Here is a 16,843-nt window from a genome sequence, read left to right on the forward strand (position 1 = left end):
TACATTTTCTTACAAAAGACAGACATATGAGAAATAAGAGCAGGCATATGATAATTTATTGATATGAAGGCTCTCGTCCTAAAATATTTAATAATGAGAGGCAGGCAAGCAGCATGCAAAGTTGCGTTTGTCCACTGAAACTTAGCCTGCATCAATGAATCAGAGCCACAATAGATAACCTTGTATTAATGAAAAATATATGAAAAAAACATATATATAATTTTTTAATATTGACTGACAAATCATCAATTAATCAACTTCCCTATGTCTCATAACAACAATAAATATAATAACAAGCATTTTAAAATGCTGTTTTTGATTGAGTTGGCCTACAAGTTTTTGACTGAGCTACATGCTTGTGATCAACAAGCTCATTTTTACTGAAACTGCAAGCTAGATACTGAAGTGTTGATGACTGAAACATTTTCCTGAGCTAACAGGGAACACACATTCAGCTGTTTCTAGTTTTAAAAGTTTCTTTTTAGAGCAGCATTTATTTAATAAACACTTACACTGTGGCTCCATCCCATCAAACTGCTGTATGCTACTTGCTGTGAAAAAAAGCACAAGTGAAAAACTTTCAGATTCATCATCAAAATAGAGTTCTTGTTTTCTCTTTTTTACCTGTCACTGGAACTGAGCGTTTTATTTAAGGACCATTTACTGGATTTTGAATGTTTGGCCCATTTACTAGAATTTACACAAATCATGCAGAATTACTAAAGATTATCAAAAGTGATCAAAATTCCTTGATTTTCAAATTTGATTTTGATCATTAGAAATGGCCTGTTTGTGTGTGTCCATACCTCTTTGAACATGGGAGCAACACGCCGCAGGACGACGTGGAGGGTGAGCTCACAGCCTCGCACAGAGAATGGTTTTTTAAAGTGATCTTGGGCAAACTGACAGCATTTATGCCACTTGCTGAAAAACACAAAGGCCTGCAGGAGAGGAGATGAGACATCAACTATGGTCAAAATTACAGACTTGTTACCTTCTACCGATTTCAAGGTTTTAGTTGAGGGAAATTTAGAAAACTGACCTTTAAACTAAGGACTTGAAATTGTAGAAAACTCTCTAAACTGTACTAGGTGGCAATTCTGGGCATGTGCAAAATATAACCATTATATGCTGCCAGAACCTGATAAATGTCATTCTACACATCTACAACACTTGAGATACTTCATCTAAAAGACTTGTGCATTTAGGTTTCTTGATGAATCTTTGGTTTGCTGTTCCAATTTCGTGTCTATGGTCACACCTCTACAGCAAACCCTACAGTGTTCCTTACCCTCCTCTGCAGTGTCAGGACAATCACGCTGTAATAAACGGTGTAGATGTTCTGGCGGTTAAAATATGGCCAGACCAGCCTGGCGACGTCCTCGTGTGTATAGTTTCCCTCTGGCAAACCGGTTATCATGATCACATTGGGCAAATCAGCAGTGCAATGCTTCAACACGGCCTACAGGAGACAAGAATGAGGTTTAAGATCACACTGGGGCAGCAACGGTCCCACTTCTGACTATTTCCCCCCTCGTACAACATAGATTTGATGTAGGCTAACACACATATGGTGCATGGAATCACATCTGATCAGCTCTTACAACCATTCTCTTTTTCTATGGTTTGGTTTGTATCACAGGTTGGCTTGAAAAAATTTTGCCAACTCACAATTCAAGTTGTTAATTTTTTATCAAAAACCAATACATTTTTTAAAAATTCCTAGTTAATACTTCCCTAAAAGGAACACACTATTTAGACCTGATATAAACAGATTTTTGATAAAGGCTTGCTGAGATCTAACAGTTGTCAATGAAAGTTGTCTGTTATAACAGAAAAAAAGTTAGTTAAGGCGGGGTTAAAATAGTGAAATGGGCTCACCTCAATGTCATCCGGTCCTGTGATCGTCATGTACTCTAAGAAAAGAAAACATGAAGCCCTATTAGTCCTACTAAAATTTGGCAAAATTGCAGACTTCGATCTTATTTTACTCCCCAGAAACTGAAACAAGTGTTGAAGTTAAAACCCGTCCTCTCTCACCTGGGATGAAGAACCAAGCAGAAGCCATGGGAAAAATAAAGGGATCAACATTTAATGTGATCCCAAACGGCCCCGCGCTCCCAGCTGGAACAGCGACACCTGGCAGCGGTACGGTTGCCTTGGCAACACATTCCTTGCGATTGGGCAGGGCGTCTTGAGGTCGTTTGGGAGCTGCAGAGGAAGCAGGTGATGTGTCTAATTTAATTGAAGCGCATGTGAACTCTGACGGGATGTAGAACGAAGGTCAAGGAAGGCTCAATAAATTTTTCAAAGATCGTGATGATTTTTTTACTCAAAGCCTTTAGGCAAAAATGTGCCATTCTAAATATTATCAGATACCATTATTTAGCCATGAGTAATGTAAACGCTGAAAAAGCCTAAAATGACATGAGAGAGAGAATAATGTCATTTTAATGTGGAGGGCAGTTATTTTTCCATCTGTATATCATAGGAATCACCACACCAAACTTTCTGCCTTCAAATCATACAGACAAAAAAACGCAACATAGTCAAAAACAGAAAAAAATGTAACTTACAAAATAGAGGATCTATTTACATCAATGTTTATGAAAATTACAAATGTAAACTAACTTATTAGAGCTCCATATTTTATGAGTGGGTCGTGGATGTGTGTATGAAAAAGAAGTTGAGGGAAACATGGTGTTTGTTTTTTTTTTTTTATCATTTTAAGACAGGCCTATCTGAAAAGCTGAACCTGTTTTGCACCTGCACTTGTATTATGATGCTTACAAAGATTTATATCAGCATTGGCCTAAAAAAATTCTTTTTCACACTGACAAACTTGGCGTACCGCGTGCTCTTGTGCCGCTCTGTGGACGATGTAGCCTCATGATTCGGTAGCCGGGACGCGACTGAAGCAAACGGAACCAAGCCCCAATTCGATCCACATCCTCTGCCGACTCAAACTCAATATACGCCTGGAAGAAACACACACAGGACATGTGTGAGAGAGTAATCAGACCAGTGTGTGTATGTGTGTGTGTGTGTGTGTGTGTGTGTGTGTGTGTGTGTAAGAGTGTGCATATACCTTCTTAAAGAGAAACAGGTAGTTCCTGATTCCTCCTAATTTTGCCAGTGCTGCCTCCAGGTGATCAGCTTTGCCTCTGGCGATATTCGTGACAGCGACCACATGTTGATTCCTTTTTGCCACGTCTACCTCCCCCTAGACAACAACACAGGAAGTGAGCAGGTAGCAGACAGGACAGGACCTTTTACCGATTTTCCACAAAGCACTATATAGACTGTTCAGTGTGTGTGTGTGTGTGTGTATTACTTACAACGCTCAGACTCAGCACAGATTTATAAAAGCCCATCTGAAAAAGACAAATCAGAGCAGACATGGTGAGTGAAATATCCCAATTTCCCCATGGGGATCATTAACGTATTTCTGATTCTGATCAGATCAATCCTGATATTCTATAATTCGCCATTTTGCTAATCACTTCTGACTTAGGGCCCACTCACATTGGCAAGTTTGAGCCCGTATCATGCTAAAGCCAAAATCCCCCCCTCCCCAGTCCCCGGCTGGCCTGCACTCACATTACCTAAAGCCCAAACGCGCCCAAGCACGATTGCCCCCGGTGTGCACGTCATCACGTTGAAATACGACAACAGGCACGGCCCGACGTCATTATAAATCAGTATAGTTCAAATACATTCATCATGTCTTCCTTAACTAAAAAACGTCTTTGGTCCTTTTAATCAGACATGGGATGTTTATTTACCTTGACAGTTTCGGAGGAAACTTCCTCCTTCTTCAGAAAGGTCCAACTGACAGCCGGAGCGGCACCTGTCAGATCCGGCAGACCGGGTGACCGGGTGGCCGCACACCGCGCGGTGCCGCGGCCAGCACCAGGTCTGCCGGATCTCCGCACACAGACTGCTGTACTTTCATTATAAACCGACTTTTGTTTATACGCGGTTGCAGCAGCACAACGGACAATGACACAGACAACATGGTTGATTATTGATTGCGCAACGCGGCCATTCACCGGTAATCAAGCTGCACACATTAAACAATTTTGCAGAGGCAGGAGGAAAGTTGCATGATTTACGTCCGCGCACTGCGTGCGTGACCGTGCATGTGCTCGTGTATGCGCCCGTACCTCGCTGAAGCACACCCCCTCCAACCGTGCTAGAGCGGGGGAAGTGTACTGTATTCAAGCACGATACGGAGCGATCACACTGGTCAAAGAATCCGGATTTTAGGGGCAATCGTGCTTGGGCGCGGATCAAACTTGCCAGTGTGAGTGGCCTCTTAGTGTGTGTTTGCGCATACCGTATTTCACCAATTAATCGCCCGGGCGTTTAATATGCAGAATCGACTTGGACCCCGGCGTTTAAAAGAACCAGGCGGCTATTCGCTGCAGGCCTTTATTTATTTTTGCACCAGGTCATTATTGTGATGACAGCTACTGTCCAACATATTTTCAGTTGGTCGATTTAATATTACGGTACACCCTTTTGTTCTAACGTTAGCTAGCGCTCTTATTTTGACAGAAACGGAAGTGCCGCACAGTTATTGTGCGGATAACTGTTTACTGCTGCAAAAATAAGGTGAATAGCCTTATTTTGGGTTTACCTCAATATGATGCAAATAATCGCCCCGGCGGTTATTCGGGTGGGCGTTTAATACGCAAAATGCGTGCAGACCTCAGGCGTTTATAAGAACCAGGCGGCTAATTGCGGCCGGGCGATTAATTGGTGAAATACGGTATATGTATGGCTAGCTATAGTGTGTGTTTATGCGCAGGTCAGTTACCTGTGAAAATTTATTAATACACATTTATAAAAAACGGTCTGCAAAGGCTGTGTGTGTGTGTGTGTGTGTGTGTGTGTGTGTGTGCGTGCATCCCTACCATTGTCATTGTGATGTCTTCAGTTAAGACTTGTACGTTGAGCTTGCACCCTAACAGCTTCAGAGGCTTGACCTTTATTTTTGACCTCAACTGGTACATCGCCTCTCGTCCTTGCATCTGGATGAAGGCCTGGAAGGAAAAGAGACAAAGATACAAAACATAAAAACACAAACACACACACACACACACACACACACACACACACACACACACACACACACACACACACACACACACACACACACACACACACACACAAACACACACACAAAATAACTGATGGGAATCTTAGCAGGCATGATCACGTGTCTGGTGACTCACACATGCACGTTCTGTGTTTGCTGAGGGAATTCTTGGGCTTGTTTGTTATAGCGTGCTCAGATGCTTTTTAAGACTCGATTTTTTGCATCGATTAAAAAATACATGTGAATTGCCATTTTCTCGAGAGTGTCAGTCTTGGAGAAACAGCATTTAGTGTCTACACTGCACTTATCTGGAACAAACTTCCAAGAAAGCTAAGTCCTGACCAAACACAAGACTCTTTTAAATCCAGCCTGAAAATGTTTTTGCCACTGCTTATTAACTAATCAGTTAGTTGATTTTATCTTTAACCTTCTTCTGTACAGTGTTTTATACCTGTTACATTTCTATTTTTAATGTAAGCATCATCTTAATCATCTTTTGTTTGCAGTTTCTTTTTTGTGTTTCTTCTATGCTTGTAAAGCACATTGAATCATCTTTTTTATGAAATGTGCTACATAAGTAAACTTGCCTTGTCTTACATTTTACCTGGTAGAGGGAGTGCTACTTTTAGACCCGGTAGTATTAACAGCAAACTGATGCAAACTCGTAATCTGGTCCCTACCATGCGCTCTTGAGCCAGAATAAAGATGCTGTCTTGACGATACTTGAATCCATGCGGTGTCAGCAGCGAGCTGAGGTCTTCCTCGTAGTAGCAGGAACGCTCCGGCAAGTTAGTTATCACCAAACAGAATGTGTGATGCTTCTCAGCCTAAAGAGTGAGAGACAGAGAGAGAGAGAGAGAGAGAGAGAGAGAGAGAGAGAGAGAGAGAGAGAGAGAGAGAGAGAGAGAGAGAGAGAATCATCAAATTCTTGGGTTGGAAGCTCCTTAAAGCACACGGCTGTCTCCAAAACTTTTTTTTGGTCTTCAAAGTTTCGTCAGCAATTATTTGAGGGTATTTGAAGCTTGATAATGTTGAGGATGGGACGGGGATAATGAAGCTGATTTCAGCCATTGGGAGACTGTGCATTCCTGTAAGTTAGATGTGGTGGCACGCAGACTGACATTGCGGAGCAGCAAACGTTTCCTGTCTCTGAGAGCGACACAGCTGCTGGATCTGCTGTCCTGGGACACGCCACTATACAGAGTATGGATTCTGTGTGGGTGTGGTATGTGAGAGCTGCGGTGGATGTGCTCATGTCAAGAGAAAACATACAATGTCCACTGTTAAAAAAAAAAAAGAATAGTGATTTTGTCATCAATTGCTATGGCAGCAACTGAAGTTTTCAAACTTTAAAGCACACCGGTCAGGCCTATGAAAGTGATATTTCACTTGTATGACATGGATATTTTTCATTTCCATGTTAATGCAGCTGCAATTACAAAGTAACATTAATGGCCACCACTCTTTGTTTCTCCCCATTGGCAAGGCCATATTCCTCTTAATTTCATTCCTGTAGCTCTTAAGTTCAAAACAAATAAATCAACAAACCAAATAATTATGAAAATATTTTCTTTTAACTCAAGACCTATTTCTTTTTCAACACTATTTATAAAAATTTCAAGATATTTTACATGATAAGGCAAGCATGCTCATAATAATTGATGAAGATTTAAATTTAGTCTCCTTTATGGTAATCAACCTGAACTTTGACACAAAACTCATATCAGGCTCTATTTTAAGAAGTCAGTATGTAGCAAATGGAAAGAAATTCAAAAGAAATGAAGTTTCTGCTGAGAAAAAAGTGAAGAATTACACTTGAGAGCTTTCTTAAAACCTATCTTTATAAACATTTATGAATCTGCCCTAAGCACTACAGTTTTAGCCAAGGCCCTGAAAGCGAATTATCATGTGAATTAAATGTATAACCTGAGTTAAATGTAGTTATTACACAGATTTATACGAGTGACATGAGTGATCCTACCTCAGTTGCAGACCACTGATGAAAACTGACGCATTCTGTGAAAGAGCGGCGAAGAGACAAGGGAAGAGAAAAGCAAAGAGAGAGAGAGAGAAGACAGACAGAAAAATACATAAATTGAGACCACATCCAAACATCTTCAGTGATGCTCTTCTCAAACACACACACACACACACACACACACACACACACACACACACAATCTCTAATCTCTCACTTAGGGGCCTGAGTCGCAGAGCCTGGGTTTTCAGTTTTGCCGTGGTAACACCAACTGGACCAGGCGTCGATGCTTGCGCTGTCGTCGGGGCAACTGCTTGCGATGGTGCATTTGTCTCCAACTGTTCATCAAGCGAATCTTTCGATGTTTCCTTCACAGCTGCTTCAGCTGGGCCTCCTGTTTCCTGCTGCTTAGTTTCCAAAGGCTCCTCTTTTGTCTCCAGTTCTTTGACTTTGGAGTCCAGATCTGACGAAGTGCTCTGTGGTGCCGGGGTTGTTGGGGCATCTAACTTGTCCTGGTTCACCTGGGGAAGCTCGCCCGGTTCCTCTGACGCTGCGGGGCTGGAAGCAGCGTTTTCACTCTGTGCCGTTTCAGAAGAAGAGGTCAAAGCAGCAGCAGAAAGAGAAGAAGGTGTTGAATCCTCTGGCTCCTTCGTTTGTGCTTTCTCTGCATCTTCATCTGGAGCAACATCAACTTCCATGTGGATGTCACCTCCTGGTTGTTGAACCTCCTCTGCAGCAGGGTCGATTTTTGATTTGCTGTCGGCAGCAGTGCTCGGTGCTGCTGTGGTGGGTGTGGACATGCTGGATCCAGCAGCCCCAGCCTGTTTGGAGGTGTCAGGACTCTCACTTTCCGAAGCAGAGAGCCCAGAAGAGGGCTTGGTTTGCTTTTCGACAGCAGAAGAGTCAGCTTTGTTGTCGAGCTCGCCAGGCGCTAGCATTACCATCACCTTGTCCTTTTTTTTCAGACCATCTTTAAAGGCCAAAACACTGAAATGACACAACAGTAATTAGTAGGCAGTGAAATGTAAAGAGAAATGTTAAAGTTACCCACTAAAGCACATTAATGATATAAACCATGCACCAAGGACCAGCTTATAAAACAGTGAAATAGTAACATTTCAAGGAAATTCTGCTGAAAATAAAAACAAGAATTTTGATTTTGATTATTAATTCTCTGAGAGGTTTAATCAAAGCAGGCGCTTCACGTGAAATTAAACTTTGCTACATTATGCATTACACTTATTAACTAGGGGATTGAGACTATTATGATACACATAATTATAGAAAAAAAAAGCTTAATATCCAGAACTTCATTACAAGAGATGATTTATGCCGATGTACTCACGTTTCACCTTTTTTTAGTATGGGCCTGCGGAGAAAAGGAATAGTTATAAAAGCTAATATGTATCAGATCAGCACACAAAACACAAAAATAATTTGAAACTCAGTGCAACTTCCATCTTGTCTTGCTATCTATTCACTCTCTTTCAAACATATGCACAAAATGAATCAAAAGAAGGACAGACACACAAACACACACACACACCACGTTTGCTTGTTACCTTAGCGCTTTGTGCCAACTCTTCTTAAATTCTTGGTCAACATTTACTGCATTCATCACCTTCTTCAAACCCCTCCAATTGAACATCTCAAAGCATATCTGGTACAGAACAACATCCAAAACCAAAGAGAGACAGAGAGAAAACAGACACAGAAATGAAACAGACAGAAATCAAGTTTGATTCATATCATTCATCATATGTAACTGACTTAATGAATTTTATAAATTTTAAAAGCTCCAGTATGTTTGTGTGGTTCTGATGAATTGGAATGTAATTGGTTTGATTGTTAAAATTATACAGTCTGACAACTCTGAAACCTGTGATACAGTAAGAAATCAATACACAGGGAATTTATACTTCAGGTACAATGCTAACACGGCAGTTTGTAGAAACCACCTTCAAAGGCCTTCCTCAGCAGGTAAAACTACAGATGTGGATACAGGTGCTCTTCCTCGTCAGGGGCTACAATAGCAGAATGCTGAACTTAAAAAAAAAAAAAAAAAAAAAGCAGCACATCTAAAATTTTTAATTTAATACTAAAAGGCATCTGCATTTCTGCATTTAGGGTCCAAAATAAACTGGTATAAAAGAGGTAAAGTCTCTGTCTTTTTCTTCTTGTTTTTTTTGTTTGTTTTTTACACTTAAACCTGCAGGTGTTTGTGTGCTTATACCCTGTTGGCGAGTGGCAGACAGCTGGCGAAAAGGGCCAGTTTCGACACTCCCTCCATGATGTCTTTGAGGACCTCCACACTCGGCATCTTGGCCATCTCCAAAATCAGCAGCCTCTGGCAAAGTGTGCTTGACATCGCAACAGGCTGGAAAAAAACAAAAAACATTAAAGCTGCAAGCAGCGTTGGACGGGCCCTCGCCCCCCCGTGCATGTCTGGGACGGTGCGCGTGTCGAAGTGCAGACAATTCGTCCGTTTGTGGCAATTTTGAGGGTATTTTTCGGTGCTTTTATTTTGAAAGAGTTTTGGGCTTTTATTTTGAAAGGCCACGGAAGTCCTGGTGTGTGACCGACACGAGTACTGGCAGCTGTGGCATGATCACACCGAAAAGCAGGCAGACACACTCACTCACTCACTCACAAAAACACACACACACACACATATGCACGTGTACACACACACACGTGCACACACACACACACACACACACACACACACACACACACACACACGACGCCAACAAAAACCCACTGGTAGTACATTCGCTGCTGGTGCCCCTCTGGCCACTAGCAGCGCCCCTCCAGCAGATGGCGCCCTTAGCATGTCCTAGTGTGTGACTGACTTGAGTACTGGCAGCTGCTGCATGATCACACCAAAATGCAGGCAGACAGAGAAATCCTCATTCAATCCAGTGGAGAAATCCAGAAAACCCACCCCTGTTTGAGGTGTCACAGCTCGGTCACCGTTTGAGTTACAGACTTGATTCAAAGCTTAAACGAGTCACGAGACTCGGATCTATAAATCTCCCATTTACATGATTTTGCTATCTTTTACCGTTTTTAAGCTATGGCAGTTTAAGTTTGAGAGTGTTTTCTGCTCCCTCTGAGCTCTTACAATGGGTGTGTATTGCGCATTCCTGAGGCAGCTAGAGTGAGTCACATGTCCAGGCAGAGTGCAGAGCAGAGCACACCAGAGTCAAAAATGTTTGAAAACTCTTCACAGCTCCCACAAACTTGGTCCAATCCACATGAAAACTACATATTTTTGTAGGAATTTTTGTCCTCTTTCCATCTGCATAGTTTTCAAAGCAGTCAGACTTTTACTTTAGACTCCAGGGGCCTAATTAGTGCCCAGTGTCAGCCTCTTCACACCAAACTCCATGGGAAAAAATGAGGTTTTGGCTCTGGCCACTCCGACTTTGAGGGCTTATAAAATCCAAACGATTCGAATGAATAACAAGTCTTTAGCAACTTTTGTTCAGCACTGTGTCCTCTGTCATCTGTTAAATTTTCAAGCCGCTGACATTTACGGCCTGGGAGGAGATAGATTTTGTTCAGAGGCTGAATTTTGGGCAAGAACGTGAACATTCCAACGCAAATTGCGGACTTCCTGTTGGTTTTAGGTCGGGGGTGTCAGCGCGTGATTTGTAGGGCTTGATGAGACCTACATTTCGGTGTTGGTTTGGTGTTTCTATCACATTCCTGTGGGCCGCAGCGGCTGCCTTTGTGTGCCTAGGTGGCGCTACGGAGCCCATTTTTGCACTTAGGGGGTCCGTTTGTCCATTTTATCAAATTTTTCGCCAGACCTGGCCTGCGTGCCGAATTTGGTGACTTTTGGAGCATGTTTAGGGGGTCAAATTAAGGGTTATTTAGACGTAATAATAATAAAAAGAAAAAGAAAAAAAAAAAAAACGAAGGAAATACAATAGGGCTTCGCACTGTTCCAGTGCTCGGGCCCTAAAAAAACAAAAAAACCCCAGAAACTTTTACTTTAGGCTATGGAAAAAATATATATCACAATATCTTTACAAAACACACCTCTATATCACAACTGTGATTATATTAAAGGGATAAATGTTAATAACACCCAAAAGATTTTTGCAGAACGGTCATTAATAATGTGAACAAGATGACTTAGCACGTAGAGGCACATAACAGAACAGCAAGGACAGACTATCAAATTCAGAAAGTTGCATCTCTTCAATGCAATTTATTATAATCCTTTACTCTAACCCCTCAAAAAACAGTAAAAGACAACACTTATGCCATATCATGATACTATAATATCCAAAATCCTAGACAGCAACAACACCAATATAGCACTATTATTGTTACAGAGTTTACAGACGTTTCAGAAAGTGTGCTATATTATGACATATATACCCCACTTGCTGTGTTTTCCGAGGATTTAAAATGAATCAATAAGTAAATAAATCAATCAGTCCATCAGTCAATAAACTGAATGTCTTGCCTGAGCAAATGGAGAACACACCGTCAGCTTTTGTCTAGCTTTTATAAATGCTATTTTACAGGTCAATAAGAGCAGAGCTGCTTTAATAAACACTTACACTGTTGCTCCATTCCATCAGATTTGTGTACATTACTTCCTGTGAAGAAAAGCACAAGTGAAAAACCTTCAGAGAGCTCATCAAAACAGAGTGCTTTTTTACTTTTTCTACTTTTGGCTGGTACAGAGTGCCTGCAAATTTTATCAAAAGGATCGCATCCCAGTAATTTTGAATGTTTGGCCAATTTCAACAATTAACCAACATTTTACATGGCAAGAAATCATTTTGCAAATCACATGGAGGCAATCACGTGGAAGATTTCACAGCATGTAATCAAAATCCTTTGAATCTCAAAATTTAATTTTTGGTCTGGCAATTACAAATGGCCTGTTTGTGAGTAAAAAAATTAATATTGATGGGAGCATCTCTACTTTTTCTATTTTTCTTTTTCTATATTATCTGTCTATTATATAGTATTTATCTTTTGGATGTGCATGCTTTTGTAAACTTTGTGTGTCCATACCTCTGCACAGGTGGGACGCACACGCTGCAGCAGGAAGTGCAGGGTGAGTTCACAGCCTTGGACAGAAAATGGTTTTTCAATATGAGCTTGGACACATTGGCAGCACTTCTGCCAACTGCTGAAAAACACAAAGGCCTGCAGTGGGGGAGAAAGGAGAGGACATTACAAAAATCTCCATCATAGACTTTAAATGAATTTTGAATTCAAACATTCAACATTAAAATTTAATGTTTTTCTTTTGTTAAGGCTAAATTTAAGCACCTTCAAACTAGGCATGTGAACTTGTAGAAAACTCTGAAAATGTTTACTAAGGGCAAATTATGCGCATGTGTTATGCAACCTGTCTGGAACACTTGAGACATTTCATTTCAAAGATGCTTTGGTAATTATTTATTTACTTGTTGTGCATTCATTTAAAGGAATAACTAAAAACAACCTTTAGTTGTGTTTTTTGTTTAGGAGGTATTAGTTTGTGTGTATGTTTCTTTGTGATGTGTCCCTTACCCTCCTCTGCAGTGTCAGGACAATCACATGGTAATACATGGTATAACTGTTCTGCCCGGCTAAATATGGCCAGACCAGCCTGGCGACATCCTCCTGTGTATAGTTTCCCTCTGGCAAACCGGTTATCATGATCACGTTTGGCAAATCAGGAGCACAACGTTTCATCACTGCCTACAGGAGACAGAAACGAGGTTGGACAAGGTTTAAGTTTACACCGGAGCACCAGTAGTTCCACTTCTGACTCTGTCTCCGTCACACGACACAGATCTGATGTTTTCTAACAGGCAAAACGCTGCATGGAGTCACATTTGATCAGCTCTCATGGGAACAACTGTTCTCTTTTTCCATGGTTTACTTGGTATCACAGTTTGACTTGAAAAACAACATATTAAAAAAAAAAAGAAAAAGAAAAAAAAACTGTTCTCTGTAGGGCTGTAGAGCAACACTCTACAAAAGTAAAAAAAAAAAAAAAAAATCAAAGAAAAAAAAAGTTACTTAAGGAGGGGTTAAAATAGTGAAATGGGCTCACCTCAATGTCATCCGGTCCTGTGATCGTCATGTACTCTAAGAGAAGAAAACATGAAGCCCTATTAGTCCTACTAAAATTTGGCAAAATTGCAGAATTCGATCTAAATTTACTCTTCAGTAACTGAAACAAGTGTTGAAGTTAAAACTCGTCCTCTCACCTGGGATGAAGAACCAAGGAGAAGCCGTGGGAAAAATAAAGGGATTAACGTTTAATGTGATCCCGAACGGCCCCACGCTCCCAGCTGGAACAGCAACACCTGGCAGCGGTACGGTTGCCTTGGCAACACATTCCTTATGATCCGGCAGGGCGTCTTGAGGTCGTTTTGGAGCTGCAGAGGAAGCAGGTGATGTGTCTAATTTAATTGAAGCGCATGTGAACACTGACAGGACGTACAACAAGGGAGGGTCAACAAATTATTTTAGCAAAATTATTATGTGTGGGATTCTAAGAGCACAATGAAAATATCAAAATGTTCTGGGCTGGAAGGAAAGGTTTTACTTCAACAATATGATTCTCAGTGGAATGCTAAACCCAAAATCCAATGTAAAAATGTTCCCTTCAATATTTCTTGCTTTGAGGGGATTTGTTTGCAAGCGGACCAGGTTTAAAGTCACAATTTGAGAACTCTTGCTTCTATAGTTTGATGACATTTCCTTCAAAGAGGCATTTTTCAAAAGTGTAAACCAATTTGTGACCAAAGAGAGAACAGGCAGTTTTATTTGATGGGTGGGTTGTTAATGTTCAAAACCAGGGTTCCCACTGGTTTATGGAAATCATTTTCCAGGATTTCTCATGGACATCTTCAATGACTTATGTACAAGTTAGTTGCTCACAGGTCACCTCAGAATGACTCACAATTCTGTCTCAAATTGTACATTGTTAACATGTGCTGAGTGTTGATGGTTTAAAATGTGCAATGTGAGCTAAGGAAAATATTTGATTACGTAATCTCAGCTTAACTAAAACAAATTTCCAGGATTTCACTGATATTTCCAGGACATTTTTTCAGTTTTGAAATTTTAACCTGGTGTTTCTCATGACTGCAAAACTGGTTATTTGCCAGTATGATTATCAGTATAAGGAATATCAGTATTTATCTGCAAAATATTTTTCTTGTAATGTGTGTCATTCATTAACTATTAAATTAAAAGAGTAAAAAGAGTGTTTTTGTTTACAAGACAATTATCTCAAGACAGGCCTGCCTATTGCACCTGAACCTATTTAAGATTATTTCGCATCAGCATCAAAATAAATAAATAAATGAATAAATTTAAAAAAACAAACAAAAAAAAAACAAACCCCTTTTTCACTTTTTCTTCACTTCAACAAACTTGGCGTACCATGTGCTGTCGTGTCGCTCTGTGGACTTTGTAGCCTCATGATTCGGTAGCCGGGACGCGGCTGAAGGAAACTGAACCAAACCCCCATTCGATCCGCATCCTCTGCCGACTCAAACTCAACGTACGCCTGGAAGAAACACACACAGGACATGTGTGAGAGAGGAATCAGTGTGAACAGACCAGAGTGTGTGTGTGTGTGTGTGTGTGTGTATAAGAGTGTGTGTGTACCTTCTTAAAGAGAAACAGGTAGTTCCTGATTCCTCCTAATTTTGCCAGTGCTGCCTCCAGGTGATCAGCTTTGCCTTTGGCGATGTTCATGACAGCGACCACATGTTGATTCCTTTTTGCCACGTCTACCTCCCCCTAGACAACGACACAGGAAGTGAGCATCCAAACTAGGAAGTAAACAGGACAGGATGCCGGGGACACAATCATGAATCACTGCTCCTTTACTTCACTCAATGAGTTTTACTGTCTTTTTTTCAGACTTGGGTTTAAACTACTCGCCTTCTTCCCTGTCATGACATTTAGAAAGATTTTTAGTTTTAAAAAAAAACTTTTAAAAGGGTGCACGAGAAATCATGTTTGTTTTGGCTTCACTTTGAGCACTGCCTTCAGCATTTAGGTCCTGCCACTGTGTCACCCTGGAGGCTGAATATGGGACAGAATATGGAATCTGACTGTGAATACAAATATGAATATGGGAGCCGAGCGCCGCTGAGGGGTGATACAGTGGCAGTGCTATGGCAGAAAATAGTTTCACCATTTTGGAAACCAGTGATAATAAACATGTGGTGTTGTGCATCCTTGAGAACAATTTTTCAACTTTGTGTTGCCATTCTAAATCGTGTTGTTTTCTGGTCTATTTCATTCTTTCTGGAGCAGTGCACTCCTGGTGAAGCTCTCGCTCTTGTAACGTGTGTGCGTGTTTGTGTGTGTGTGTGTGTGTGTGTGTTACTTACGATGCTCAGATGCAGCAGAGATTTATAAAAGCCATTCTGAAACAGACATCAGAGCAGACAATGCTGAGTGAAATATCCCTTTAAAGGCAGATCAATCTTGATATTCTCTAATTCGCTGTATGAATAGAAAGTCACTTCACTTATGACTGTGTGTGTGTGTGTGTGTGTGTGTGTGTGTGTGTGTTTAAATCCATGACTGTCCAAACTCATTAACAATTTGTAATGAAGACTTTAAAGGAATTTAATGAAGCGGTATTGAGTGTATTTTTTGCTGAAATGAAAATGATCACTTTATTGAAGTGTATGACTACAGTGAATGCTGTCTTCTGTTAGAGATGAACGCATGTGCAACCCAGCATGGAGGCATAAAAACCTGTCAGCTTCATGTAAATGAAATATGTGTGTGTGTGTGTGTGTGTGTGTGTGTGTGTGGATCCCTACCATTGTCATTACAATGTCTTCAGTTAAGACTTGTATGTTGAGCGTGCACCCTTTCAGCTTCAGAGGATTGTCATTTGCCCACGCTGCCAAACGGTACATGTCCTCTGAATACATCTGGACAAAGGCCTGCAAAGAAAACCAGAGACAAACACACTTGTCTAGCTTTTTTTTTTATATGTAATTGTAACAGTTTAATCTTTTTTTTTGCTGTTTCTTTTAGTCATTTTTTGCTTTTCTTCTCATTACGCTGGTAAAGAACATTAAATCATCGTTCCTATGAAATGTGCTACATAAGTAAACTTGCCTTGCCTTACATTTTGCCTGGCAGTGGGAGTGCTACTTTTAGACCGTGCAGTAAAAAAAACAAAAAACAAACCAACAAACTGATGCAAACTCATAATCTGGTCTTTACCATGCGCTCTTGAGCCAGAATAAAGATGTTGTCTTGACGATACTTGAATCCATGCGATGTCAGCAGCGAGCTGAGGTCTTCCTCAGAGTAGCAGGAACGGTCCGGCAAGTTAGTTATCACCAAACCGTACATGACAAGTTTCTCACACTGGAAGGAGGGAGGGAGAGAGAGAGAGAGAGAAAGAAAGAGGCAATCCCATTCTAATGAAATGCTTGGGTTGGAAGCTCTTTGAAACAATATTTCACTCTGGTATGACATGGTTATGTTTCACCTCAATGTAAATGCAGCTGCAATTATAAAGTAACATCAGTAAAGGTCATACTACTCTTACTATTACTCTTACTATTCATCACTGTAAGTCTTAAGTATAAACCCAGACTGAGACAAGACATCCAAGACGTCGTGGTGATAGACGGAAGGATAAATGTGTTCAGCGGTTGTTGATGAAAGGTTTATTTTTTCCACTGTGATGGAGCTAGGACAATGACTCCCATAGACCTGAAGACAGCACTAATATTGACAAGCATGCTCAT

At 40.8% G+C, this 16,843-nt stretch overlaps 1 protein-coding gene across 1 annotated transcript in view; it reads right to left on the reverse strand.

The window, feature by feature from the left end:
• Window positions 1-16,843, reverse strand: part of LOC115376204 (uncharacterized) — a 94,046-nt gene that overhangs the window by 13,810 nt on the left and 63,393 nt on the right. Inside the window, exons 14-38 of the mRNA XM_030075696.1 lie at window positions 16,311-16,457; window positions 15,899-16,024; window positions 15,458-15,493; window positions 14,724-14,858; window positions 14,496-14,622; window positions 13,313-13,483; window positions 13,156-13,190; window positions 12,627-12,797; window positions 12,123-12,257; window positions 11,660-11,698; window positions 9,316-9,459; window positions 8,645-8,742; window positions 8,428-8,451; window positions 7,300-8,069; window positions 7,086-7,120; window positions 5,785-5,931; window positions 4,920-5,048; window positions 3,339-3,374; window positions 3,089-3,223; window positions 2,852-2,978; window positions 2,041-2,211; window positions 1,882-1,916; window positions 1,292-1,462; window positions 807-941; window positions 513-551 (exon numbers count right to left, since the gene is read on the reverse strand). Of these exons, the coding sequence (XP_029931556.1) occupies window positions 513-551; window positions 807-941; window positions 1,292-1,462; window positions 1,882-1,916; window positions 2,041-2,211; window positions 2,852-2,978; window positions 3,089-3,223; window positions 3,339-3,374; window positions 4,920-5,048; window positions 5,785-5,931; window positions 7,086-7,120; window positions 7,300-8,069; window positions 8,428-8,451; window positions 8,645-8,742; window positions 9,316-9,459; window positions 11,660-11,698; window positions 12,123-12,257; window positions 12,627-12,797; window positions 13,156-13,190; window positions 13,313-13,483; window positions 14,496-14,622; window positions 14,724-14,858; window positions 15,458-15,493; window positions 15,899-16,024; window positions 16,311-16,457 (3,318 nt within the window). The remainder of the gene's footprint in view (window positions 1-512; window positions 552-806; window positions 942-1,291; window positions 1,463-1,881; window positions 1,917-2,040; window positions 2,212-2,851; window positions 2,979-3,088; window positions 3,224-3,338; window positions 3,375-4,919; window positions 5,049-5,784; window positions 5,932-7,085; window positions 7,121-7,299; window positions 8,070-8,427; window positions 8,452-8,644; window positions 8,743-9,315; window positions 9,460-11,659; window positions 11,699-12,122; window positions 12,258-12,626; window positions 12,798-13,155; window positions 13,191-13,312; window positions 13,484-14,495; window positions 14,623-14,723; window positions 14,859-15,457; window positions 15,494-15,898; window positions 16,025-16,310; window positions 16,458-16,843) is intronic.

Source organism: Myripristis murdjan, chromosome 18, assembly GCF_902150065.1.
Source record: "Myripristis murdjan chromosome 18, fMyrMur1.1, whole genome shotgun sequence".
Taxonomy (NCBI): domain Eukaryota; kingdom Metazoa; phylum Chordata; class Actinopteri; order Holocentriformes; family Holocentridae; genus Myripristis; species Myripristis murdjan.